This window comes from Heliangelus exortis, chromosome 8 (genome assembly GCF_036169615.1).
Source record: "Heliangelus exortis chromosome 8, bHelExo1.hap1, whole genome shotgun sequence".
Classification (NCBI taxonomy): domain Eukaryota; kingdom Metazoa; phylum Chordata; class Aves; order Apodiformes; family Trochilidae; genus Heliangelus; species Heliangelus exortis.
This window is the reverse complement of record NC_092429.1, coordinates 2,575,956-2,603,941: the sequence shown is the minus strand read 5'-3', so window position 1 is coordinate 2,603,941 and position 27,986 is coordinate 2,575,956. Positions and strand designations below refer to the sequence as shown.

The 27,986-nt window shown below is 50.0% G+C and overlaps 1 protein-coding gene across 11 annotated transcripts; it reads right to left on the bottom strand.

Annotated features, from left to right (window-relative positions):
• Nucleotides 1-45: 45 nt before the first annotated feature.
• Nucleotides 46-27,624, bottom strand: KANK4 (KN motif and ankyrin repeat domains 4). Of its 11 annotated transcripts, none has more exons than XM_071749964.1 (10): nucleotides 27,495-27,624; nucleotides 13,085-13,167; nucleotides 9,345-11,279; nucleotides 8,292-8,403; nucleotides 6,705-6,932; nucleotides 6,046-6,133; nucleotides 5,410-5,629; nucleotides 3,644-3,786; nucleotides 2,420-2,620; nucleotides 46-1,718 (listed from the first exon to the last, which is right to left on the bottom strand). In XM_071749964.1, the coding sequence occupies exons 2-10, from the start codon at nucleotides 13,098-13,100 to the stop codon at nucleotides 1,629-1,631; spliced, it is 3,033 nt and encodes a 1,010-aa protein (XP_071606065.1). In that variant the 5' UTR covers nucleotides 13,101-13,167; nucleotides 27,495-27,624; the 3' UTR covers nucleotides 46-1,628. The 11 variants fall into 11 exon arrangements, with proteins under 11 accessions (XP_071606065.1, XP_071606064.1, XP_071606072.1 ...); XM_071749963.1 differs by lacking the exon at nucleotides 27,495-27,624 and adding an exon at nucleotides 23,546-23,626; XM_071749971.1 differs by lacking the exon at nucleotides 27,495-27,624 and adding an exon at nucleotides 23,546-23,626 and having other exon boundaries at nucleotides 9,345-11,276.
• Between the last annotated feature and the right edge of the window lie 362 nt (nucleotides 27,625-27,986).

Sequence of the window (27,986 nt, the reverse complement as noted above, 5' to 3'; positions counted from 1 at the left end):
AGAGCACTGCAGCAATGGGGAGGGGCACAGGAGCCAACTCAGGGAATGGTTTAACTGGAGTTTATTTATACATAAAGGAAGGAACTGCATTTTGAGTTAAAAAAAAAAAAAAAAAAGAGGCAGCTAGACCTCTGAGATGGTGAATGTGTCTCACTGAAAACATGAAGAAAGAAAAGGGAGCAGAAGGAAGGAGCTGCCCTCTTCTCCCTGCAAGGCAGAAAATGAGCAAGGGCTTTGTAATACAAGGGAAGGGGAAAAGGCAGCTCAGGAGAGACCTCATCAGGATGTGAACTGACTGACAAGCAACCAAAGGAGTCCAGGATGAACTTCTGCTTTTAGGAACAAAAAGAGAAAAGCAATGAGCTCACCAGGGAGATTGGCTTTGTGTGTCAGCAGGGAGATCTGGAGCTGTGATGTGGTTCCACCAGCTCCACAGGTGCTGGCATCCAGGCCCACAAAAGCCTATGGAGAGCATCAGCCAGGTTGTGATGGAGCACAGCCCCATGAAAACAGCATTTCTTGGGACACAGGGACTTGGTGGCAATGCAAAGATGTTCAGAAAAGTGGGCTCTGAGCTCTCCCTCCCTCTTTGCCAGCAGCAGAGGAACTTGGGAAAGGAAACAACCTGCCCTGTGATGATCTGAAGTGATGCTGGACCCACCCTGTGGATGCTCCATTTTGGGGGAGGCCCTGGCACCCACTGACTCCAGCAGCTAAACCACAGCACAGCTTTATGTGGGAGTACTTTGGGCAGCTGGAAGTTGAGCACGAGGAAAGCAGAGAGGAGGTGCTTGCCCATAAGGTTTCTGCTGGCAAAGTTGCTCCATGAAGCTCTTGGACAACATTAAAAACATCCTGGGATAGGAATCTCTTGTGATCTTCTTGGTATAAGTGGATCCACCCTCATGTGCCTGAGCACGGGATGCGTGGCCATGGGCAACGCCTCCCCAATAGCTCAAACTTAATTAAAAAAAAAAAAAAAAATGAGAGCCATCTGGTAATTCCGGAGAGAGGCAAAACAATGTCTGTGTGTTTGGGTCTGGTATCCTCAAATATTTTCCTAGAGCATTAATTTTTAATTCTTGCATCAGGCCCACAGGAGCAAACATGGATAGGATTCCATACTTGACATAATCCATCCAGCTCGTGTCTGTTGTCACATGGGGCTGAATAATCCCTGCCTGCCACTGCGTAAGGGAGAGCTCATCATAAATATTAGGAGACCAACTTAGAAGTTAAATGAGCTGCAAGTTAAGCAGTTGATTAAAAGGACAACCATAACCTAAGGTTACAAAAGGCTGAGTACTGCTTTGCTAATGTGCTTTTCTCCTCCATTTCGGTCGCTCGCCTGCCAGATCCATAGCAAGAGAAGTGCACAGGAGAGCTTGGTGAGAGCTTGGTGAGAGTTTGGTGGTGTCATCCGTGGCAATGTGCATGGCTTGGGGAGGGAAGGGGTGAGCAGGCTTAATGAGGGCTTAATTATACAGAGGGAAGATATGCAGGTAATGACAAGTTCCTCGCCCCGGATGGATGGAAAGCTGTGATGCTGGCCCTGGCCACAGTGGGGCAGTTACAAGGAGGAGCTGTTTGTTGCCTTCTCCCCATCCTGGTGTCTTCTCCTCACAGGTTCAGGTGGAGAGGGATGGGCTCTGCTCAGTGTGGGCTTGTAGGAGAGCTGCGATGTCCCCGTGGGCCAGTGACAGGGCTGAGTTCCCACCCTGTGGAGGCAAAGATGTCACCACCCAGCCCCCTGCGTCTCACCCGGCCACCCCCAGCTCCATCCTTGGCCCCATCACTGCTTTTCACAACCCACTGATGAGTTCTGCTCAGCTCTCCAGTGAGCAGGTGCCCAGGGCAGCTTCACAACCAACTCTTTACCCCCAGAACCTCCCCGTGGGCCTAACCTCAACCACCCAAAAATCATTCAGCCATGCCTCTTCCATCCCATGTCTTAGATAAAACTGTAGTTTGATTAGAAAATAGTTGTCATTAGCATAACCAAGTAACTATAAATGCAGCCACATGGCCCATTGCCACAAGCCCATGCAGGAGATTTCCTCCAGCCTGTCCCACACATCTCTCCAGAGGGGTGTCCATTCTCAGGGGAGAGTCAACCATTGCTGCTAATTCTTGGAGCCAAAGCTTTGCTGAATCCACCTGCCTAGGATTTAATTTTTTTTTTTTTTTAAAGTTTACACCAGGTTGGGCTCTTATTTCTGGTGCTCCTGCCTAGACTATGGCTGGGATGCCATGGCCAACCCATCCACTGTGCAACAAGCACCAAACCCAGAAGTCCCCTGATTCGAAAGTGGACCAAAATTCTACTTCTCCACTTAAAAATCACCACTCAGAGCCTGCTGCCTCTAAACCATGATCCCCCCATAAGCTTTCCCTACCTGTGGTTATGCTGGAGCCTCACCTTGTCTGTCAGTGTCACCTGGCAGCCAGGCTGGGCCAGGAGGAGCCGGACGATGTCGGCGTTGCCCTGCCTGCAGGCCACCATCAGGGCTGTTGTCCCCTCCTCGTCCTGCAGGTTGACATCAGCCTGGCAGGACAGGAGTGCTCTCACCATGTCATCCCTCTCGTGGCTGACCCCCAGCATCAGGGCAGTCTGTCCTCCCTGCAAGCACACAGGGAAAGGCTGAACACTCCCTGCCTGCCGGACTCTACAGTCCTGCTCAGTCAGGTTGTGAGATGTAACAGTAAAAATGAACATTATCATTGCTTACAGATCATAGCAGGTGTGTTGTCATGGAATCCCAGACTGGGTTGGGTTGGAAGGGACCTTAAAGGTCATCTTGTTCCAAACCCCTGCCATGAGCAAGGACACCTTCCCCTAGGTCAGGTTGCTCAAACCCCATTCAACCTGGCCTTGACACTTCCATGGTAAGATTGCTTCTTATCATCACATAGTACATATATAACAATAATTCTTGTTATCACATATTATTTCATATTATTATTGCTGATTATTAATATAATTATTAATATACTAAATAACTATGGGGCTCTTCAGCAGGTATTGAAAGTGTTATCTGCTCCCTTGCACCGTGGTCATGTTGAGGATCTTTGCAGCTGCCCAGCTCCCAGCTGCTTTTCACCCTTACCCTCCTGGGGAGTTCAATATAAATCTGGATTAACTTCTACAGATGTTTGGAAGAAAAACTGGATGAGGGCACTGTCATCTCTGAGACCAAAACTTGGGGCCCTCTGAGTGGGGATCCTGTACCCCAGGGTCCAGCCTGCACTGCTCCTTCTGCTATCACTTCTTCAGACTTTTAAATTTTTAGCTCACATAAATTATTTTGCAAAATTTTCAGCCTTCTTTTTGCTCCTTCATTTTATTCACCTCTCAGCTCTCTTCACAGGGAGCTGGTGGGTGGCCAGGCTACAATTTAGCTGAAGTTGCTTTTGTAACTCTTGGGAAGCAGAACTCTAAGTGCCTACTGCTGAGGGCTCAGCCTGATACAGCACATGCAGCATAATGAACCCTCAGTCTGTCCCCTCCCAGCCCTAAATCTCTCTGGGGACACAGTAATTCCACAGTATCACAGCAATGGTCATAAAGAGGAGTCACTTTACAGATGCCTTTACCCATGGCCATGCCGTGACCCCACGTTGGGGCCAGGCTGTGGGGACACACCTGGGCAGCTTGCAGGTTGACATCCCCCTCCTTCAGCAGCTTCATCACCACCTCCATGTCCTCGCCCGTCTCGGCGGTCGCCAGCGGGGTGAGCATCACCGCCGTGTAACCGGCCCGGTTCTGCAGGTCCAGGTGGCACACGCCTGGTGGGCCATGGAGAATCAGCCAGAGGGAATGGGAAGCAAAGAGTGAGTTACAAAGCAGGGGGGGTGTTCAGTCAGTTGCTCCAGGGAGGCCTAAAAGTGACCTTCCAGTATATGAAGGGGGCTAGAGGAAGGCTGGAGAGGGACTGTGTGCAAGGGCCTGGAGTGATGGGATGAGGGGCAATGGGTTTAAATCAGAGAAGAGGAGATTTAGACTGGATCTTAGGAAAAAGTTCTTTACCACGAGGGCAGTGGAAAAATGGAAGACGTTGCCCAGGGAGGTGGCTGAGGCCTCATCCCTGGAGATATTCAAGGTGAGGCTTGAGGAGGCTCTGAGAAACCTATCTATATGAGGATGTCCCTGCTCACTGCAGGGGGGGGGAGTTGCACTAGCTGGACCTTTAGAGGTCCCTCCCAACCCAAATTATTCCAGGATTCTATGATTCCCAGAAACAGGAGTTTCCATAACTATACTGGTTGAGATTTATCTGTGTGAACTATTCAGTCTTGCTAGCACAGCATCAAAGGGTGTTTGGTGTGACACATCATTAATTACAGAGGTCAACTCAACGTTGAAAACCATAACCAAAAAAAAGTAGGGGGGATGATAATTAATGCCCTGGACACAGCCCAGTTGTGGGGCTGTGGGCTGTTCACTTCCACTCCTGCAGCAAGGGAGCAGCAGAAAGAGAAAGCTGATGGCCACCCAATGAGGGGGGAGGGTGTAAATCTGCCCTGGTCCTGTTTCACTCACTTCTCACCTCAAAGAGCCTATTTTCAACCCCACCATGAGGAACCAGCAGTGTCCAACTGCTCAGGTCCCTTGGGTCCAGCCCTGCCCCGGGACTGGGGCTCTCAGCAGCAGGAGGGGACAAGCTGCTGCAGCACAACAATGGGGTTATAGATGTGTATGATAATCTGCCATTTCCCGAACATTTACCAGATTGTCTGGCCCATGAGAAAAGGCCAAAGTGCCTTCATTCTCTTGGAGTGCTTGAGTTCCCCCACCCCCAAGCTCAGCTGAGGGTTGTTGGTTTTTTTTTTTTTTCCCTTTCTTTGCCACATGAGCTGAAAGTTCAGTAGTTTAACACAGAGCTCTTCTGTGACACTGAGGGGTTTGTTAAGCTCTCAGGGGTCTGATCCTGCTGCTACAAGAACCCCTTCCCACCCAAATTTGGGCCATGAGAGATACCTCTTGGCCACAGAGACTCTGAGCCATCCCCAGAGACAGATTCAAAGCCCTCAAGATGTATCAGGGTTGAGAAGACACTAATGAGCCTTGATGTCCCTGAGGAGCCTCAGGTGGGACCCACACCCAAGGGCCCAGGGCTGAGCTGTGAGGAGGATGGTGGTCTTCAGCCCAACCAAATCTCCTGGGTGGATCTGGGCTCCTTGTTTCTTGGACAGACACTGGTCCCACATTTGCTTCCTGGATGGATCTCAGCCCCCTACTTGTCTACTGGATGGCTCCCTTGCATGTAGGTTATAGTTGGTCCCCAGCCCCACCTCTGTCCCATCTCTTTTTGCTCCTGACTGAACTCCCTGGGAAGACCCTAGAGCTTCACTGTCACATCTGGGAGTGCTGATGGACCCATTATGTGGCTCTGCACACCACGGTCCTACCTGTGTCTAGCAGGAGCTTTGCCACGGGGAAGTTGGAGTGGGAAACGCTGTAGTGAAGAGCTGTGTTGCCATTCCTGTCAGCCAGGTTCACCACCATGGCCAGGAGCTGGGGCTGGATGGCTTCCAGAACCTGGAGATACACTGCGACCACCTCTGGGCTGGAAGATTCCTGGCTGGACACCTGGAACCATTCCTGGCAGATGGTGTTCAGGACGTGCCGCTGAAAACACCAAGGTCACACCATTACTCCTGGAGCAGTCATCCTGCAAACCAGTCACTCCTCACCCCACACCACTGTTTCCCATGCTCTGGCATCCCCCAGCTGTTATTTAGCCTGTGGTTTTGGGATTACTGCTGGGGCTGAAGGGGGAAAGGAATTTCCTGTGGTAAGCTGAATGAGTAAGCAGAGGAAGCCTTCATCTTTTTTTTTTTTTTTTCTTCCCCTTTTCCATTCTTTTTTGGCTATTCTAAACCAGACCCAAAGGTCATCTCGTCGTGTGTCCCCCCCCCCTCCTCACAAAGCTGTCCATGGAATGGTGGGGAAGAGCCTGCAGTGAGCCATCAGGACAATCTTATCCATGACCCGTAACGGAGAGAGGGAACAGTGTCTGAAACAGGGCTGGAATGTATCTGTACCAGATGCTTGTCCCCCGTGGTCCGGATTTCTGAGAGGTGCTCACTGAGAAGCTGGCAGCCAGCAAGGAAATCTTCTGAGGGTTTGCATCTAAAGGGAAAATACTTCTGTAAATCCATCACAGGACAGAACGTGCAGAAGGTTTTGAAGGAGAACGTGCAGTTTAGGTCAGAATTAAACACTTAATTAAGGGCTTAACTTTCAGGACACAAGTTGTCCCGCTGACTTGACACAGATTTTTAGGTATCAAGTTAAGCACTTAAGTTCACAGTCCCAGGTCTGTGTGGTCAGCTTCATCTTTTACAGGAATCCTTAAAGTGGAAAAAAACAATGATCTTATTCCTGAATCTACAAAGAAGTTAACTTAGAAACTTCACTTGGGAGGGGAAAAATGAGCTAACTCTAACCCAACGTGACTCACTTGGCTTCCCCACAGTCAAGTGTAGGGCCTGAGTCAATCCCCAGCAGAATCAGTAGTAACTCGAAAAATATTCATCTCTTTAAATCCTTCTCCCATGACTACAGAGGTCAGCAGCTGCCTGCCCACCAAGCAGGTGAAGCACTGACCACAGACTGACGGGAGCAACTCAACAGTGCCCTGCGTCCCATTGGCCTCAAAAATGTGATGGCAAGCACAGCCCCTCCCTGGTTCTCTGCTTACCTGTCAGCCTCGTGCTGAGTGCCAGGAGCTGCTACTGCTGATGGCTCCTGTGGGTCATCTTCATATCTCTCCTGTGAAGAGGTCCCTGAGGAAGAGCCCTTGCTTCCACCTCCAGCTTTTTCCTGCTTAGGCTCCAAATCATCAGCTCTTCTCTCCGTCTCACTCTCCCCGTCCCCATCCGATGGGCTCTCCTCACAACTTGTGTCTTCACTTGACGTCGTCTCGTAGCTATTTGAGGACACCACAGGTTACTCACTCCTTCCTCTGCAACCACACGCCCTGACCAAGGCTCATTGAAGACACCCACTGACTCCAATGGGCCTTGGATGAAGCCCGGTGTGATACACAAGTTAGAAGGTTAGAGCCAAACTTGGGGTTAGTCTTTTTTTTTTTTTTTTTTTTTTTTTGGTTTCTTAAGCCAGCAGGAGCAGGATGGAAGCAGTTAATTAGCAGCAGGCAAGGTTACTTCAGGTAGGCTGGTTTGGAGGGATGTCCATAGCACAAGCCCAGTGTGGCCAGGCAAGGGCTGTGTGCACCTTGCTGCCAGCATGCTGATGGGGAGCTGTAGGGAACCTGTGGCAAGGTGGGACAAGCAACATGTTGACAGCCTTGAAGAACTCTAGACAAAAACTGTTTAAAGCTCCAGCACGGACTCGAGTCCACCATTAGAGCAGCTCTGCTAGAGAGAGACCTCTCTTCTGCTTGTCCAAAAGTATTTAAAAAAAAAAAAAACAGTAACATCTTCTGTGCGACAGAATATTTCACTCTGAGGGATCTCAAAACTTTTCTCAAAGTAGCTGAGATTCCCCTACTTGTTACAAGTTGTCCCCATTTCAGTAGAAGAGTACACAAGAGTAACACCTGCTGAACCCAACAGCAGTAGCCTGAGAGCTGGGAAGTCTGAGTCATGAATGTCAGCAGAAAGCATCATCCAAACTGTTTGCCCAACAAAAGGACAGTGAAATGTGTCCTGTCCTCCTCATGCCAGCACACACACCCCTCAGTAAAGATGTGCTGGTGCTGCTCTGAGATGCATCCTCTGCACAGGTTGTATCAAGTTATCTCACAAGGCCAAAAGGTGTTAGGTGCTGGACACACCAGGAACAGGGTGTTGGAGCACAACCTAAAATCAGTGTCTCCTTCAGCCTGAAGCAATTCCTCATTGCCTGAACTGGTCCTTTCCCAGTCCCTGAAACAGCTTTTGTTGGCCAGCAGGGGAGTGTGGAGGGCAGTTAGTGGCAGCATGCAGGCCCAGGCCATGCTGATTCCTCCAAACCCCACCAAAGTTTGGGAACCTTCCCACAGAGCCAACCGGGTTTGGAATGAAGCTCCCTAAGATGGATGTGCAGAGAGTGACAGCCTCCAGCGTGTCCCCTGCTGTGCTGGACACACAAACATCTTTGCTACAGGATTACTTACAGGTTACCAGGGCTGGATTAAAGAAGGGAGAAAAGCAGCTCCATTGCAAATGGAACTTTAATCAAGAGGTTTGGAGGGGAGAAGAAGGAATAAAAAGAATGACTTCTTCAGTGATACAGAGGACATCAGATGGTAAAAGGCAGTTTGATCTCCTGAATGGATGCTTACCCACCATTTACCCCAACAAACTGCAGATTCTTTTTGGTCCCATTGCCTCCTGCATGGAAACCACAACCTTTCTTTTTCATGATAGATTTAAGACTTGTGGTTGGAGAGGTTTCTAGCAAAATACAAAATAATAGATTAATTAAGCAGATGTGCCATAACTATCAATACTTATCACAGAATCATAGACTGGTTTGGGTTAGAAAAGACCTTCAACATCACCTACTCTCCACCCTCTTGCCATGGGAAGGGACATCTCCCACTAGACCAGGTTGCTCCAAGCCATGCTACTCCCAAGCTCTAGCAAGAAAGCACAAATCATAACTGCAAGAAGCTTGCTGCATCTTACAGTATTTTTTTTTTTCTTTTTAATGCCTTGCCAATCTCTGGGTGCCCCTGGCCACAGCCTGAACCTGCCCTGCCCCCTTTAAAATACAGGTCAGAAATTAGGAATATAAAGGAAGTGACTGGGAGTTATATATATGTTCTACAAATACAAGTAGGTTTTACTCATTTTTTTTCAATAGTGATGGACTGGAAGTATCCTACAGAAATATGCTAAATGGTTCAATCAGTTAACAGTCTCACTGGGTGAACAGGCAGCTTTAATTTCTGGACTCTCCATATCAGCTAAAATGATTGGAGATAAAGGGCTGTGAGTGGGAACAGGCCTTTTCCCAGTCTAGTTCCTCCTTTGGTTGAATTGGGTTTGGTTCTGGTGACCTTCACACCGATTTACCCCTGCTGAGCAGCTGAGTCCCATATTACTGCAAACTGTCCACTCCAATTAAGAAAAACAGTTATTTGATGGAAGAGCCACTTTGGGAAGCTGTGGAAAACTGAGCCACAGCTTTGGCAGCTCCTACATAATTTTGTTTGCTTTTTTTTTTTTAAGATGACATAGTTCATGATGTGCAGAGCTTTGCCTTTCTCATACATTGGGAGGGGGGACATTTCTTATCTGACTGCTACCAATTATATCACCAAGCTCTGCTCCATCACCCCTGCTCAACACTTGAATAAAGGGGAAGAGAAACCCAGGCTGACATTATTTACCCAACTGCTGACAGTGTGTGTTCAAGTTCTCCTCGTCGGCGGGCCTGTGCGTGGAGTAGGCAGACAGCAAGGAGTTTAGGGAATTAACTAATTGGTTCTGGATGGAGCTGAGCTTGGAGGCTGGCTGCTTAATGGCACTGGCTAACTCGGGGTAGCCATGCTCCAAACACAGCCACTGCTCCTGCAAAAGCTCCTGGATTTTTTTGACGTATTGGCCGATGGGGTCAACAGCAGGGAGATCCTCGTGGCCAGGGGGTCCTTCCTTTTCCAGCCCATCCTGAGGTTTATCTTCACCAAAGCCTTCTTCATTTTCTTCTGTGTTTGAGCCAACTCTTGCTCCTCGACAGCTTTCTGTTGTCACCATGTGAGCAGCAAGACTCTGGCTATTGTAGTTATTCCTGTGATTCTGATTGTCATCGCTGAGGTGCTCGTCAACCTCCAGTTGGGTGAAGGGCGGTGCGTGAAGGTCACGCTTGGCTTCAGCTTCACCAAAATGTCCAGCTCCTTCTCCAGTGACACCAGTACAAGCTTCTGCCAGTCCCTGATCTCTCCAAGCACCCAGCACCACTGCCTGGGCATTAGTGTTGCCTGCTCTGCAGACGCTGCATCCTATGGATTTGGTGGGGATTGGGATATTTACATTGACACCTTTATCGTGGGCTTCCTTGGCCCCGGTGACCTGCAAGAGGTCGGTGTTGACAGCAGCATCAGAGCACTGCAGAGCCTCCCCACTCTGCCTGGATGGTGCCTTGGCCTCCTTGGTGTTTTCCTGGCACAGCTGCTTTTCCAGTTGAGCTTTGGAGCTGGCCAGTAACTGAATGCTTTTCTCCTTCTCCTTGATCTCATTATCCTGCTGCTCCAGCACTGCCTTGATCTGCTCCAGCTCTTCCTTCTTCTTCCTCAGCTGCTCCTCCAGAGCAGCAACCTGCTGCCTCAGGGCAGTGACACTGCTGGGCTCTCCTGTGTCCTGAGGCTGAGCACCACAGCTCTCCTTGTCCTTTCCAACCCCATCCTCACCTTTCTTCAGCACTTTCGAAGTGATTTCATTCACGTTTAACTCCTCTTCCCCAGGGTTTGTGCTCTTCTCTGCCACCTGGAGAGCACCCAGTGATGCTGGGTCACCCCTGACCAAGGCAGAAGAACTGGTGGCCTCAGCACCATCAGACTCCTCACCTCCACTCTCCATCACCACCTGCAGCGTGGCAGGATGTGGGCTGGGCCACGGGGGCTGCACCTGCACCACCCCCAGGGTGCCTCCCCCTGCATGCTCCCTCTGCCCCGAGGACACATCTTGCTCCACACTCATCTCCTGGGGAGGGAGAATTAAGGCAACACCATCAGAGCCGGGTGAACACGACGCCAGGCGGTAGGTGCCTTCACTCTGTTGCTGGCAGGGCTGGGGAGGTGTCTGGAGGGGTGAGGGCAGCTGTGGGTGCCCTGGTGAGGGCTGGCCAGGAGGCAGGGCCTCGGGCAGGCTGGAGGCTCGCAGAAGCTGGGGTCTCCCCCACAGCTCCTCCTCCGGCCACCCCAGCTCCGCCTGCCGCCGCGTCTCCGCCAGAAGAGCTTTTCTGCGGTAGCTGGGCTCATCGGGAAGGGTCAGCTCCTGGGGCAGGAGGGGACGAGGGGCATCTTCCACCCCCAGGGACCCCTTTCTCTGGGGGAAGGAGCAGGTGGCCGTCCAGCTCTTGCTGGGAGCAGAGGTGCAGCCGCGGCAGCCGTTCTCGGGCAGGCTGAAATTTCGGGGCAGAGTGCTGAATTTGGGCTGTTTGGCTCTGCGGTGGATGTGGACCCTGCGGATGGTGTTCCCCTTCTCGATGTCATCCACGTACTTCAGGAAGTCCAGGTCCAAGTGGAAGCCATAAGGGGTCTCCAAGGAGTAAGGGAGGCTGCGGGGCTGCTCCTTCTCCCCCTCAGGTTTGGGTGGCTGGCTGGCTGCTGAAACAACCCAAAAAGAGGGGGGAAAAAAATAAAAAATAAAAAGAATCAAAAATATGTTTAGAGCGGAGGGAAAAATATGTTACTGCCATTTTTAATCTCCACTTCAGGCAGGTTCCTGGTCAAACAATAATATTAGAAAGGTTGGACCAGATGATCCTTGAGGTCTCTCCCAACCTGAAATGCTATGAAGCTGCACAGAGATGCAGCAGCACGTGCAAAGGTCCAATCTGGATTTCTGGAGGTGAATCAGGTAATTGTTGAACTGAGGAAGCCAAAAATTTGCTGAAATCATGGCTCTAATTGGCAATTAAGCAAACAGCAGGCTTTGCAGGCAGAGCTATGTGTCTGTGGAAGTGTAAAGTGCCTGATACGCAGTCAATCGAGCTCAAAACCAGAAAGTGGAACCAACCTGTGACAAATTTTTAAAGGATTTTGGTTTGATTTTAACATTTAAGTAGTGCCATGCACACCAGGCAGGAAAATCATTGCCTCGTTTTACCAGCAAACACCAGGTCACTAATTATTCCTGGAAAACCAGGAATACAGCAGTGAGCAGAGGCAGGGCCCAGGCAGAGACTGCTAGGGCTGCATCCATGCAAAACACCTCCCAAGGTGACCATCTGAATGGCTTGAAACAGAGAACAACTGCCACAGAATGGATGACAGAATGTCTGCCCACCCAGGCTCCCAGTGTAACACAACTTACAGTCAAATCCAGCCTGCAAAAATTCACAGCACCCCAAATTTCTTCCTCAAGGGACTAAATAGTCAAACCCCTGCATCACTGCTCGGTTTTCTTTAAGTCCCTTAAATCATGGAATCATTGAAGGGTTTGGGTTGGGAAAGACCTTTAAGAACACCAAGTCACAGAATCACAGAATCTCAGAATGGTTTTTAAGATCAAGTTCCAACTTCCTGCCATGGTCAGGGACCCCTCCCACCAGCCCAGGGTGCTCCAAGCCCCAACCAACCTTCAACACTGCCAGGGATGGGACAGCCACAGCTTCTGGGGGTAACCTGGGCAACCAGGGGCTCAGCAACTTCACAGCCATTAGTTTCTTCCTGATACCTCCCCTAAATCTCCCCTCTTTCACCTTGAAACCATTCCTCCACATACTGTCATTCCATGCCCTTGTCAAAAGTCCCTCCTCAGCTTTCCTGGCGCCCCTTCAGGCACTGGAAGGTGTTCTAAGGTCTCTCTGCAGACTTCTCTTCTCCAGGCTGAACACCCCCAATTCTCTCAGCCTGGCTCCAGCCACTTGAGCATTTTCATGGCTCATCCAGACTTGCTCCAACAGCTCCCTGTCCTTCTTATGCTGGGGGCTCCAGAACTGGACACAGCACTGCAGGGAGGGGTCTCACAGAAGCAGAGTACAAGTCCAACCACTAACCCTTTGCATGCTGCAAAGCCCAGCACTAACCCATGTCCCTGGTTATGGTGGTCTGAGCAAACCAGCTGTGCTCTGAGGATGAGGAGGAGCAGAGCATCACTGCCTTCACCAGAGGAACAACAAGAAGGAAAATGTCATGGAGGGTAACACAGCACAAAGGCAAAGCCTGGCCAGTGGGAGCTGGGGAGATCTGTCTTGCCCACACACTACAGAGGACAGGCAGAAGCTGTGACCACATTTTTGCTGTGGCTTAGGAAGTCTGCATAATACATGAACGATGCAGATTTCATCTCCTGGCCCTAGTACCTATCTATAGAAAAACAGTTATTTACAGTATTTCTGGTAAGGAAATTTCTGTTTTGTTTTTTTCAAGAAACAAGCGAGCAAACAAACATCTCATAGCCTCCATACCATCTGTCTTCTCCATGGTGTGGTCTAGTGGGGCCGTCAGTTAAACATCCTCTGAGAAGTTAGGGCAGAAGAGTTGCTTCACCCTAGGAAAAAATAAAAGAAACAGATACTTTCAGTTTAAAAAGAAGCTCAACCATTTGAACTTAAGCTCTCCTTAAAGCTTTCCACCTTCTCAGGCCACCCCTCTCTTAGTTCCCCTGTTCTGCCACCCAACTGTGCCTGCTCAGCACTTTCAAGCTGCTTAAATCAATAGCTCCTTCACAGACACATCCCAGGTCGTTGGTTCTTATAAAACATCCCCTGCATTACAGATGGTCTGGACAGCAAAAGAGAAAGGAGAGATGTTTAGGAGAATTCCTACTGGGTTTGAGATGGATGGCACAGGTTCTCTTCATCAGCTCCTGTAAGGTGATACAGCCAACATAATATAACAGCAAGGGATATAAACCTCATAGAGAAATTTGTCACTTGTCACCTTTTTTTTTTTTTTCCAAATGTACATTAAAATTTATGTTAAATCTTGTTCAAATGAAACCCATTATTTCAGAGCAGGTCCATCCTGTTAAAAAGAACCTTCACCATATGGCTTTCCCATCAGTGGAGATCTAGCACAGCCTACATCTTGACCTTCACATCCAGCCTGGTCTCTTGTCCTCCAGCTCTTTCCCATCCTGTGGACATGAGTGACACCATCCTGGGATGTAAGAAGAAGCTCATGGGTGAAGCTTCTCTCCTCCATGCCCTTTAGCAAGACACAGGGAGGAGGCTGGGAAGAGAGAAGGAGGTTGAGGTAGTTGGACACCACAATTGGAGGCTTCCTGGTTTTCAAGAGAAGGACAACATTGCTCAGAGTGAGACTGAAGATCTGTCTTTTAATTCCTACTATGGGGAAAAAAGTGGGAGTTTCTTGGTGAAGAGGTTGACTGTTTAGGATTTTCCTTCAAGCACCTGATTTGGTTCCTGGGCAGAGATGGTCCCACAGCAGTTTACCTGGCAAGGGAACTGGATATGCAGTGTAGATTAGGACATCTAAAGTACAGAGGTGCTGCTGCTGTTCCCTTCTAGAAGCACTGACATGATGTGTCTCAACTTCAACAAAAAAACACTAGGAAAACCAAGCCAGATCCTGCTGTGCTGTTACTACTGGACAGATACTTTGAAAGACCAAAAGCTTTTCCAGAAACAATCAGTTTTCTCACTCAGAAAGACAAGTTTATTGCCAATGTAGAGCCCTGATGGAAAGCCAGGAGAGTGCTAACCCAAGGAGAACATCAAAACCTCTCAAAAGCACCTCTGGGGCTGGCAGCTCCTTGATGCTCAGGGGGCTGATGGCAACACCAAGGTCTGCCCAGCACAGAGTCAGCTCACCAGCACCAGCTTCTGAAACACCCTGACCTGTGGCCTCCTCATGTGCTCTCCAGTTACCCACCTTCTCCTCCAAAGGGTAAGTTCTTCTGTCTCCTCCTGCCAATAAACAGCATGTGCCAAAATGAACGCTAACTTATTTCTCAAATGTGTTTTTTTTTTTACATTTTCCAATTATGGAGCATTTACAGATCCCAGCTACAGTCTGACCAGCTACACTTTGCTCTTCTAGATACTTCATGTAGAGGGGTGGGGGGAAAAGCCAGTAAAGAGGACACTTCTTAATATCTGTATAATTACATCCAATGGGTTCATTAATGAGCTGGCTGGGTCCCAACTCTGCAGCCCAAACTGATACTACTACTATTTTTCTCTTTTTGACCAATCTACTTCAAAATTGCCTCATAAAAGGACACTGAATGTACCCTGTCATCCTGCTGACATCTTCCCCTTCCCCAGGGGAAGCTCAGGCTTGGGGCAGATGGCTTTGAGCCAAAACCACAGCTCCCTGGACCCCACAGGGGTTGCCCAGTGCCTGTTCCCAGTAAAAATGAGACTGAAAAGCCAATGGGATCTACCAGAAGCAGCATAACTGTATCCCCATGGTCCAGCCCACAGTTTGGGGCTGGGCAGTACTTTTTGGTATCCATCCTGCTTAATACCTGTTACACTGACCCTCTGTTGGGTTTTATATTTGTTGAGCTTTCCTCTACTGGATAAAATCAAAGAATACTTAATTGTCCTCTCCAGGTAGGTGCAACATGCAGAGCATGGCCGATTTTTTTTTTTTTTTTACCTTGAATGAAATGACATTGCTTTTCTCAAGACAGGAATAAATATATACAAGACAACTATGTGAGAAGGCAACAGCACAGATCGAAGTGGTTTTATTCCCCTGGGGCAGCCCATTTGCAGAGACAATGTACTGTCTTTTTAACTAGTCCTGTCTCAAACATTGGCTCTTTACAGGCACATTTAACCCCTCTTTTACTCTGCCCCACTTGCCAGCAAGCACCCACCCCTTCCCCCACCCACCCAGACTGCAGAAAGTAGAGCAGCATTACACCCCAGAAGAGTTAAAGAACAAATTAACTCCACTATAAAGACAAATATATCTGAATTGCATTCTCTGAGAGCATCTTGTTAGTGATTATAAATTGGAAACATTTAACCCTGTGCCTATAAATAAGCAGATAATTCATCCCTGCTGAGCAGCACGTTAGCACAGTCTCATTAGCTACAACTCAACGTTTTTTTGAGCCTTGCTTGTCAGTGTTCTCCTGCACTGCAGCAACGGCTTTAGCACTTCATGGTGAAAGGAAAAACTATCACTTGAGAAGCACCTTGAGGTGTGTTACCTTCTCATTCTCCCACCTTCAAAGCCATGGGGGAGCAGAAGCTCTTGCCTCCCTCCAAAGCATATTTTCCTGTGCTGAGAGCCAGCAGCGAAGGGTTCAGAGAAGCAAACGTACCTTATCCAGCTGTTAAAAAGTTAGGTCAGCTGAGCAGTGACCTTGCTGGGAAAGCAAATACAAGTTTAACACGAGGCACACAGAAGAGGGATTCATTTTCTAATAAAGCAGCCCACCCACCTCAGATGACCTTTGCGAGGACAGTTCAAGCCCACCCAATAAAAGGAGTTACTTTTCACCGCGTTTCCATAAAACCCGTAACGCCGAGCGCTGCTGGGGCTGTCGGCGAGCTGCCTCCCTTATCAGCAAAGATTATTGAAAAGACAGTCAATTATTAACGAGAGGGTTCCTATTGTACCTGATGCTGCAGGCTGCAGCCCGAGCTCGCCCTCCGCATGCTGCACCTCCGGGCTGAAGGCATTAGCGATGCTGCTGAGCGCCTCTCCCGAGGAAACGCCAGCGGCTGCCGCGGTTAAAAGGCAGCAGCAGCAGCATCTTGCTGAGGAGCTGCAGAAGGTCTCAAGGTTCCTAATTAACCCTGCGGAAGCTCCGTTCCCAGGCGTCGAGCAGCAGCCCCTCGGCTCTTTCCCCCTCCCCCCCCCCCTTCCCACCGCCCTGGCCCCTCGCCTCGCGTCCACCCGGGAGATGCTGAGCAGGACGCGGGGGGATGGAGGGGACGCGGCCGTGCGTGACCACGGCAGGGGCTGGGGACGCCTGACCCACCGGGCCGTGGCTGCTGCAAGGTGGGATGGGCTCTCGGAGGTGCTGATGAGACTCCCCAACTAAAATGCTCCCGCCCTTTGTAGCGAATGCAAACTTGGAGCTGCAGGCAGGGGGTTATTTTTGGGCAGGGGGTTATTTTTGGGCAGGGGGTTTGTGGCAAGTGGCTCAGTGATGGGCAGAGCCCCCCCCCGGTGTTCCTACCCCACATCCCAGGTTGCTGCCCCAGGAAAAAAACACCCTCAGTCTCTACACTGAACTTGTGTTAACTTCTTGTCTGCAAAGGCAGAGGGGTTCTGTCACTGCTGGGCTTCCCGCAGCTAAACTCTTCCAAGGCTGGGAATGAAAATCCCAAGAGGCATCCCCCCAGGACCTGGGACTTGGAGCACCAGCACCTTCCCCATCACTTAACATGCTGCACAACCAACTCACTTTAGCAGGAAAAAACCCAGGTTTTGTGACCCACTGTCTGCAGGATGGTGCTGCTGGCAGCCCCGCAGGCTCCCCTCACTCCTGCAGCTACGAAATACAACTTGAACAGATTAAGTTTGATGAGAAGCAGAAAAGCTTTGCCTTTGCAGGAAGTAAAATAAGTCTGGAAAAGAACAGAAAGGGCCGGGGTTTGCCCTTGCAAGCATTCCCCAGGGCACAGATGGGTTAACTTTGTAGCCGAGGAATGAAAAATAACCCCCTCATTTCAGCAGCTGCTCAAATGCCGCCTTTCCCACTAAATGCTGCCTTTCCCACGCGGCTCCAGCAGCCCACACCACGCTGGACCCTGACTCGGTGTTGAGGGTTTTTTGCTTTCACAAGCAATTAACTGATCTCCGGGTTCCAAATGAGCTTAAGAGCACGTTGGGTTATTTTTCTGTCAAATTCTGCCGGTTTGGTTACGCTTGCGCGTCTTTTCTGAACGTATTCTGGTGCTTGTGTCCTCCTGACAAAGCAGCACGATGGAAAAAAAATATAAATTTCCTTATTTCAGATTTTTAAATAAGCCTAAAAGAACTGTTTTGTTTTCCCACTAAAAAAAAAAAATAAAAAAAGAAAAAATAAAATAAAAAATAATTAAAAAAAAAAAAAGCAGGAAGCTTTTCTTTTGAGTGTTTCCTTGCTGCAATTACACACACGAGGTGTCCAGCTTTCTTCAAGTCTATGTCCCTCTAAATAAGCTTGTAATTAGGAGCTATGAATAGATGGAGTCAAAATAATGCAAATTAATTACTTATGGGCTGGTGCTTGATGGAGCTAGGACTGGCTTCTGCTAGGTTTGCCCAACAGGACCAGTGCAGGGTGGGAAAAGGGGAAAGGTTTTACCTGGGCATGACCCGAGATTGTCCCCAAGGCATGAGGACTGAGAGCCTGAAGCTGCTGCTTGACATTCCACACCACAGCTGTCAGGGGGGGATTTTGCTTCCCAGGCTGCTCCCATGGATGACAGGAAACAGGAGGCCATGAAATGGCTCAAAATCTATCCTGCCAGTCCCTGCCTGGCCCCACAGGGGCCACCACTGCCACCCTGGATGCTCGCACAGCACCTGCCTGCCCTCTCCACCCCGGGCAGGATGGCTGCAGGAGGGCAGATTTGGGCTTTACCCATCAGAACCCTGCTCCCCTCCACACCATGGACCCACAGAGGCCCTCAGCACCCAAAGGGTTACACCCCAACCTGCTGCAGCCCGGCCCTCTGCTCATTGCACAACAACCAGCCAAGCTCCTACTGCCAGTGGGGGCAGCAGGAATAAATACAGCCGCTGGGGGAATATTTGCTATACTGATTTTTCAATCCTGTTTTCATTGCAAAGGAAGAAAAATAACCCATTTCCAGCCTGCTGGGGACATCTACACAGGTGGGATCACCATCCTGCTGGGGTGATCAGCTGGCACAGGAATGGAAAGGAGTTTCCTTCCAGGAGGAGGAAAAAAGGAAGCTTGAAAACTTTGTGGGATTAAATAAATAAATAAGACACTTAAAACAGTTTAAAGCCCTGGTTTGCACTGCAAGAAGTTGTCAGGAAGTTTTTCCAAGGTGACAGCAAACAGGGTGGAAGAGACCTGCATGCTGGGAGCCCATCAGCCACCCTCCTAAGAGATTTGGGTGTCATGAAACCATCACCCCACTGCATCCCTTAGAAATGGCACCTGGGACTGTGGCAGGTGTGGACAGACACTGGGCTGCCTGCTGGGGGGCAGAAAGAAGCTGAGCCCTCAAAATTAATGTAGGGAGACCAGATGGTGTCTGAGCTCCAGGAAGAGTGTAGTGAAATGAGGCAACCAGGTGCCACTAATTGCCAGGTGGTGGGCATGATCTTGTGTTAAGCCCACCTGTACCTGATTAGGGTGGGCCCCTACTGCGCATGAGCAGGATTAGGGGGCCAATAAAAGGTATTGAGGCAAGCTGGTTTCCTCATTTCACTACAGAAGAGACCTTGAAGATGGCCAGGTCTCAACACCTCAACATGGGAAGGGGCACCTCCTACCATCCCAGGTTGCTCTAAGCCCCATCCAACCTGGCCTTGGACACCTCCAGGGATGGGGCAGCCACAACTTCTCTGGGTGGGCAACCTGGGCCAGGGCCTGCTTCCAATTCAACCTCCATCCTGGGGTCAGCAGATGGCTTTGGCACATGGCTTATGACAACAGGTACCCTGCAACGCTGGCTCCAGCATTTCACTGCACCCCAAGATGAAGTTCTCTCAGCTGCTGCCTGCCCAGAGCTTCTTGAGAGGAGAGCTGGAAGCAGTTCAGGAGATGTTCAAGCTGGCCATGACCCTCTCTGCAAAATCCCACACGTGGAGCAGCGGAAGGGGCTGGATGGAGCTGGAGCTGCTCACATGGCAAACATCCTGGAGGCGTGCAGAGCCTCACTGGGGTTGGTGGGCTCCTGAGAAATCTGAATCATTAACCCAGCACCAATTAATAAAGCAGATGATGGCTTTCAGGGTGAGCGTGCAACCCTCAGCAGCCAGCAGTACTTCCACAGCCATTTCAGGCATCTTTTCAAATGGCAGTAATAAAGTTGTGCAGATCCTGACTTTATTAAAGCTGCTTATTGCTGTTTAATAAATGTCATGAGCTTCCTGCCAGCATTTCCATTAGAGATGGGTCAGGATGAGACCTGGAGATATCAGATATCCAAACTCTCACCCTCTTTTATGGCTCGCCGGAGGGGAAAATGATCGCGGTCATCCCTCCTCTGATAACCTCCTCTCCAACTGACCTTCAGCTCATTCCAGCCATGGGCTTATAAAAGCCTGGACTGATTCTCATTATTTTATCCCATGCCTTGAAAATTGTGGGGTTTCCCTTAAAGTCTCCTTTCCCAGAGCCAGCCAACCAGAAAAACCACCTGAAGCCATGAACTGCAAGCGCTCCACAGTCAGAAGGCAGCAGAAAAGCTGAAGTGTCTAATTTCTAATGTTTACCCTTTTTTTGCCTCAATCCCACAAGTCTGGGGGGGATACCAGGGAAGCCCCTCCTTTGGTGTCTCTTCCAAGCTGCTGTTTTCCATCTCCTTGACCTTAGAACAGGCTGAGCTTGGCTGCCATAATACTGAGTAACTTCAGTGTGATCAGAGAAGCTGGTAGCAACTTTATGACAAGAAGGTTGTCCTTGGCTTGGTGCATCCTTGGGGTTCCTGCAATCACCCCACCCCAACAGCCAGAGCTTTGGACTAAGCTGGGCTGGAAACGTGTCCATTTCATAAGGAAAATGGGATCCTTTGGGTGTTTCTGAAACATCCTTTAGGTGAGAAGAGGAACCATCAGACCAAAGTGCTTCTGCTTGCTGGGAAAGGCTCTTCTACCTTCATCTTGCTTGGCTGCTTGCTGAGACATGAGACGGAAGCCCAGGGAAGGAAGGGTTCTGTGCCACGTCCTGTCCCTTTGGTGCTTACTGGGAGATGAAACACCAGGATTTGTGCAATTGGAGAAACCAACCCCGACACACTAACAGGGCTCTCTAAACACAACACCTAAGTCACAAAAAAAGTGCACTGGTGGTTGTGAAAGCCAACTGGAGATCTGGTATCTGTCCTGTCTCACCCCAGTAAAGGCCCCCCCATCAACACAGGTCCTCTCCCACTGGAAGTGAGACTTCCAGGTATCTTTAGGAAAGCTCTACTCTCTGCGTGCCTTTTTTTCTCCTCTTTCCTGGGCAACCACTGCAGTCCCCCACAGAGAGACAGGGCCATTTTATATTGATTTCTGGCCACCAAACTGTCCATTTTGGCAGTATATTATCATAATAACAACAACTGCTTTTTTATGCACTGTTTAAACCCTGGGATGTAGAGCACTTGAGGCTTTCTGAGGCACAGTGCTGGACACATGAATTTCACCAACTCCTGAGCTGGGGCCAGGGCATGACTGACCAAAAATCAGTATTTTGGTGCTCCAGAGCAAAGCAGAGTCACATAGCCCCGTCATACCCTGGGGTATTTATTTTCTTCTCTAACAAGTTCACCCCTGGTGCTGCTCCCAAAGCTTTCCTTGAAAAGACTTGACGCGTAACACTTGGTGATAAAAATGCAACTTCCAGAATATTTGGCAGCCGTAAAAAACCACGAGGGGAGGGACCTGAACCAGCAATGAGCTTCTGAATGAGCTTGTATTCCTCTGACATGCAGAACCTCCAAACCACTCCTGATGTGAAGGATGTTTTGAGACCAAACCTCTCCCTCCCGAAACACGCCCACGCCAAGGGACATGGAGGCTGCTCGAGGGGAAGCCACGTCCTACTTTTGCTCAGTGGCAAATAAATATTTTGGGGGGGATATTTCAGTGAGCTGAGGACAAAGGGTGCCTTTGTGACCCTGAATGGGGTGGCTCCTACAGGAATGGGACAGCCCCAGCACTGCATAAGAGGCAAGATTTCTGCACCTAGGAGATAAAACCTTCTCCATAACCAGATGTTCTGGAAAGAAGCTGAATGTGCCCCTGGTTTTCTGACTCACAAGAGGCTTGGAAGCTGCACCAAGAGACCAACAGCACCCACAGCAGCAAGAGGCTCTCCCCCATCTCATCTGCCAGTTGCAGGATTATTTTAATAAATCCATTCACTGATCCTTCCTCAACCCCAGATTCCTCAGCCATCAGGCACACATATTAATTTTTGAAATATTACAGATGAAGTGATAAATAATCAACAATAAATCCAAGTTTATGGGCTCCCTCCTCTGTTTTACCATTTCAGAAATCACTTAAGAGATCAGCTTTTTCCATTAAGTCCATCCCAAAACAAGCAGACACAACACTGGGAAACTGGCTGCAAAACAGGTATGAAGGCAAACACTGATTATTTTTTACCCTTCTCTCTGCCCTTTGCTGTGGTTGCTCTCCTTCCCCTCATGCAACATTTTTGTGTCCTCACTACCTTCATTTCGGCCACGGAGGTTAAATATTTTATTTCTGGTTTAGCCTCTGGATAGAGAAAACCCTTCCTGGAGGTGCTGCATCCCAGAGCTGTGAGGAAAAGGAGATAACCCCAGTCCTGCTTCCACCTCTGGATGGTGAACATCACACCTGGAGCATCCAGAACCCAACTGCTCCCATTCTGAACTCACTTGGACTTGAATTTGAGATCCTTTAACCCACTTTCTGCCACCACCCATCTCCTCACAGCCTACCCAGCCTCCTCTACACGGATCTCGGAGGAGGGTCCGCCCCGTTCACACTCACTCTGATTTCACCCGGAGCCCAGTCAGAGCCTGGCAAGTCTTTGCCTTAGGCCTGCAAGAAATCACAAACTGATAGCGGGGAGCGGACGAAAGTGCTCACACGGGTCACGCCCGGTCCCGGCTGAGCCGGGCTGCTCAGAAATACCCCGGCAGCGGTGGCTGCTGCGGAAAGGCGAAGCTGCCTGTGAGGGAGAGGCACTGCCCGTTCCCCAGCTCCCTGCCAAACGCTCTGCTGGAGCAGCCCCTCTCTTGGCCTCCCCCAGGATGCAGAAACCCGCAGCCCAGCCTGGCCCCGCTCTGCAGCCCGAGCAGACCCGCGGCCGAGCCCCCCCGGGACACGGGGGTCAAGGAACCAGAGCACGAACCTCGCTAGAGACAGAAATTAATTACGGAGCCAAGAGTTTGTGTCCGGACAAAGCCAAAAAGAAACAGGGAGAGGCGGGAGGCTGGCGGTCCTGCTCGGCCATGGAAGCTGCTGGGCTGGGGCTTGTCTGAACCACAGCTTCACAGCTGGGGAGGGATTTATGGTTGGGTTTGGAGGATAAATGCAGCTCTGGCTGCCCTGGGATCCCACCACATCGCCCGGGGGCTCTTCCCAACCATCACACGGCGAACACCACGGGTCCTGTCGGGGCTCAGAGCTTTCTTGCCCTCTCCCCGCTGCCCAGCCAGGCTCTGTGCCCCCATCCCGCACTGCAAACAGCCGCCTCTCCATTGCAGAGCCATTTCTGCTACTTTTTAAAAAGGAATTAACATAGCAAGGCCTCCATCCCACACCCTGGGGTGTGCTTCTAGGAAACCCTCCCCTCCCAGGAGAGTCAGGACTGCTGCTGCTGCCCCAGGGCAGCCCCTTGAGGGTCCAGGCACCCCTGAGCACCCCCGAGTGCTCCCAGACACCCCAAAGCACCCCCGGAGCATCCCTCAGAGTGTGTTCCCAGGTACCCCTGAGAACCCCCAGAGCACACCGTGGAGCACCCCTGTAAAACCTTTCAGAGTGGTCCCAGATATCCCCAGACCACCTCCGGAGCACACTACGGAGCACCCCTAGAATCACCCTTCCAAGTGGTCCCGGACACCCCTCAGGACCCCCGGAGCACACTCCGGAGCATCCCTGCACACTTTTATAGTCCCCTACACCCTGAGTCTCCTCCAGCACAACCCCCAGGAGCACCCCAAACACCTCCGAGAACTCCCGAATACCCCCGGAGCAACACCGGGGCGAGGAGACCAGCGTTTCCCCCTCGGTTCCACCCGAGTCCCGGAGATCCCGTCCCGGCGCGACCTCACCTGGGAGCGGCGGATCCCGGCGGGCACAAGGCGCCGGTACCGGCGGTCCCGCTGCCTCCTCCGGGGCGGGGTGGGGCGGGGCACGATCGTGCCCATCCCCGCCCCTCCGATGGGCTCCGGGAGCCAAAAGGAGGGGCATAAAAAAAAATTTAACATTTTTTAAAGATATTTTTTATCCTTTTCTGATGACTGCGGTATTGTATCGGGCCGGCCCCGTCTCTTCAATGCTTTGTTTATACTTTTCACCCTCATCCTGTTTGCACAGATGCACATCAAGGCGGGGTGGGGGGGGAATATCTGTGGCGCCGGGCCGTGGGCTGCAGAATTTGGATTTGGAGCAGCTGTTGTGCGGCTCAGCCCTTCAGTGTGGTCCCGTTGAGGTCGCTGCCTCCAACCTTCGCGTGACTGCGTGGAAAATGTGAAGAAAACTCAAGAGTTTGGGGGGGGTTGAACCTCCCCATGTGATCTGTGTGCCCGTCACTGTTGCAGCACGTGGCTGTGGTGACAGTTCTTTCCCTGGCTCTGGGGACAGGCAGAAATCAGTGACCTGCAATAAAACTTACAGCTTTAGGTGAAGCTTTTGGTTTCAAAGATTTTGAGACACAGAGGCAAGGCAACAGCCTCCATCCATCTGGGCTGTGAGCTGCATCTTCCAGGATGGGTGAGAGTGGATGTGATCCTCTCTTCCTTCAGGAGAAACCCGAATTACTTTCAGCTCCAAGTGGGAAGTGCTGTAAATCAGAGCAGAGACTCCAGGCTCCTGAAGTCCCACCTGCAATTTACACCTCTTGGGCTTTCATCTCCAGGCTGAAAACGGGGGGTGGAGGGAGGGCTCTGAGGCCCTGGGTGGCAAAGGGAATACGTGGGAATTCCCACTGTGGGAATGTGTGTGACTGGGATGGACACCCCAAGGCACAGCACGGTGTGGAGTCATGCCTGGGCTTAGCACCAGGGATCCCACAGCCCTTGGAGTTCTCTGAGGGTTGGGGTCCAGCTGCTGCAGAGCACCCTTCACAGCACCCAGGCTCAGGTTATTTTGGCAGGGCCTGTAAGATTGGGACCATGGTAACAGAATATCTTTTTTTCCTGGCCTTGCTGGTAGGTGGAGGCAGGAGATGACTCTTAGGGTATTTTCTTCTGTTCCTGAGCAACTTCAATGGCCAGTCATGGCCTTCAGGGCACAGCACCTCTCCTGCTGCTCCTCGGATGGTGCAGTTAAACCATTACCATCCCCCTGAGCTTTTTGTGACAACAACCAAGCGTTAGCAACAGAAACTCTGGGCACCTACAGGAAGCTCTTGTGGTTGTAGACATGCAGCTGAACTTGTGTTTTGGTCTGTTTTCCCTGAGGTTACATTAAAGTGCTATGAAGTGGGGGGGGGGGAGGGGGGGTAAGAAGCAAACTTCTGCAAGCATGCCCCAGAAGAGAAAGCAACAGCTGCTCAAAAAATCCCACTTTTTGGTCAAACAGAGTCAAAACCCATTCCTCTTTTCAGTCACTGAGGTTTTATGTTCTTGATAACTGGAAGACAAAGAATCTCCCTTCTATGAAATGTCAGATGCTTATTAGTCTAACATGTAGCTGCCTAAAACTTCTTTGACCCCTCTTTAATCCAACAGCATTTTCAAACAACCAGGATAAACAGGGAGCACTCTTGCAGAAATGAAACATGATAAATTGTTTTAAAAACAGAATGTGTGGAGGAAAACTCCCAGGTGGTTATCACACACTGTGGTTGAAGAAGCCTCTAAGATGCAGCTCGCCAGGAGGGAAGGGCAGGAATGCAGTGAGGGTGAAGCCACAGCCACTCCCTTTCCCTGCTCCCACCATGTCCTGCAGCTCCAGGCTCGGGCAGTGTCAGGGGCCAGCTTCTCCTCTATGGATCTTGGTCTTGTAAAGTTCAGCTATTCTTAGGCGAGGTTGTGAGTCATTAAGTGCTTTCAGAATGTTTATTTGTCAAGCCACAGGCACTTAAATTTACTTCGGAAGCCAGACAACCCACTCGGAGGATTTCTTTCTCTGGCAGAAATTACTGGGTGAAATTCCACGGCGAGAGGTCAGCCCTGCTGCCTGAAACACTGCAAGCTGGATCCTGCCCAAGGGCTGCCACCAGCTTGGGTTTGAAGTGGTCTCATTTCCAAAGGTCAAGATAAGAGGGGTAAAGAACAAGAAGAATGTGGTTTCCTACAGTCTTTCACCACCTGATTTAGCTTTTCCTAAACGTGTTTTTTAAGACAAACACCAGACCTTCCTGTGGGCTGTAATCCCCCTGAGGGTGGCTGGTGGTGTGGATGGGGAAGGGATGCCCTGAGGAAGCAGTTTTCCCTCCAGTGGTGACATTAAATCCTCCTGGAGTCACTGCCTTCACCTGCTCCATGGGGGGGTTTCTCCTTGCAGCTCCCAAGAGCAGCCAGGAGCAGAGTGAGCTGGGAGGAAGGCAAAGCCAGTGTCATGTTCAGAGCCTGTGGAGAGGGGGCAAGGGCTGCTGTGGTTGAGCCCTCTTGGAAACACAGTACAAAATCACTATTGTTCTATACAATGTTATGCTGGTGCCAACACCCATTTTTGCAGATTCTCTGGAAACTGCTCCCCCTTTGCTGCATTCACAGGACCTGCCTTGTATGGTCTGTGAATGCCAAAATCCTTCCCCATCCACCTGCACGTGGCTACGGGCTCCCACCCCAGAGCACAGGTGGAAGTGTGAAAGGGGCAAAATGTTCCTGAAAATGTCTGGGTGCTCCAGGAATACAAACACCAATCTAACAAAGCAGCTCCAAGACAGATGTGACCTTGGTGTCCAGGAGGAGATGATACAACCTCCAAGTGCCAAGCTCATTCTCATCCAAATGCCACCAGCACCCTGCTGCCCCAGGCTGTGCACATCCAACCCTTCCCAGATAGGAACAGGAAAATGTTTTGTTTTCTTACAGCACATGGATCACAACGTTCACATCACCCCACGTGATGCCTGACAAACCAATCTGTTATAGGGCTTTTTTGCCTAAAACAAATTGCTACCTCTTGGCAAGCACCAACAAGAAATTCTGCTGCTTATGGTCAGCAATGGTGCAGCCAGAACTGGAATTCAGGTATTTGTTTCTAGATACCCAAATCTACTCACAGAAAGATAAATTCTTATTTCAGTTAAATGTACATTTTGCAAAGTACAATTATTTCTCCATAAATCTACTCTTGTAGCCTGTATTTTCTGTTCCTGTTTTCTGTCAGTCATCCCAGTCCCCAGCTCTTTATTATTTATTAGGTTGTGACTGCATTTTATCTGTTTCCACACTAAAAAAGAGGGTAAATGAAATTCACTACACAGAACTGCATTCAGCAAGCATGGGTCTAGAGCAGGAACTGTGTCACAAGAAAGGGGGCATCTGCAGGGGTAAATCAGAGTAAACCAGCCTGCAAGGAGCTCCATGCCTATGTACCAACAGTTTGCTCAAAGGTTACTCAGAGAAGATGAGAGCTGTGTTCAGCACTGAACACAGAGGGGATGTGTACCCTGGGCTGATCTTCACTCACATTACAATGCCTTGAACAGTAGCAAAGCCCTGTGTTTGATTTTAATATACACTAAGTCCCTGGGATGGGCATCATCCTGACAGGAATGATGGATTCTGAGGAATATGACTGGGCAGAGCCCCATCCACACCACAGGCTTTGTCTGGAGGGCTATGAGACATCAATCACAAGCACCTGGAGGCAGCATGCTACAGGCTGCAGAGGCCAGACCTCTTCTTCAGGTGCTCCTGTGACACTCCTGCTGTCTGTGACAGCAGCTGGTGGAGGCTGCTCTGCCCTGCAGGGACACAGAAGGTTCTGCAGTTCCCTTCTTGATGTGGCTGGAGTCACAGAGCCTTAAAAACCTAGCAGGAGTGGCTCTGCTACGGAGAGCTGACTGTTTGTAGTTTGATTTTTTTAAAAAGAACAAGTGCTCACCTGAATCTTGAACCTTTATAGCAGTGGTCTCATGTCTCTAGATGTGGATCCATCCATCCAGGCTCAAGAATTAGAAAATCTGTTCTAGGTTTGTCTATCAGCAGATGGTCCAACAACGTGCAGGTTGTGTCCTCTTCTCTCTGCTTCCAGAGGTGAGATTCAGCCTACGAGATGGGGAGAGATTTTATTTTCATTATGTCTTGCAATGTAGGACTTGGCTTTTCATTTGAACTCCAGCCAAACTGTGCTGCCTCTTCTACCTGCAAAGCCATGGATGTTGTATTAAACTGAGCAGCAGGGCTGTGAGTTGTGAAAGGAAAGATGAAGAGAGAGAACAAATACATGGAAAGCACCCCTAACAATGCAATGGGACCAGTTGCACAACATCACTGTTTTCTGCAGCACTGAATGTAGCTGTCAAAGAGATTTGAGGAGAAATGTTCTGTTTCAGATGGCCACAGAACCATCTTGCAGATTTTCAGTGTACAGAAC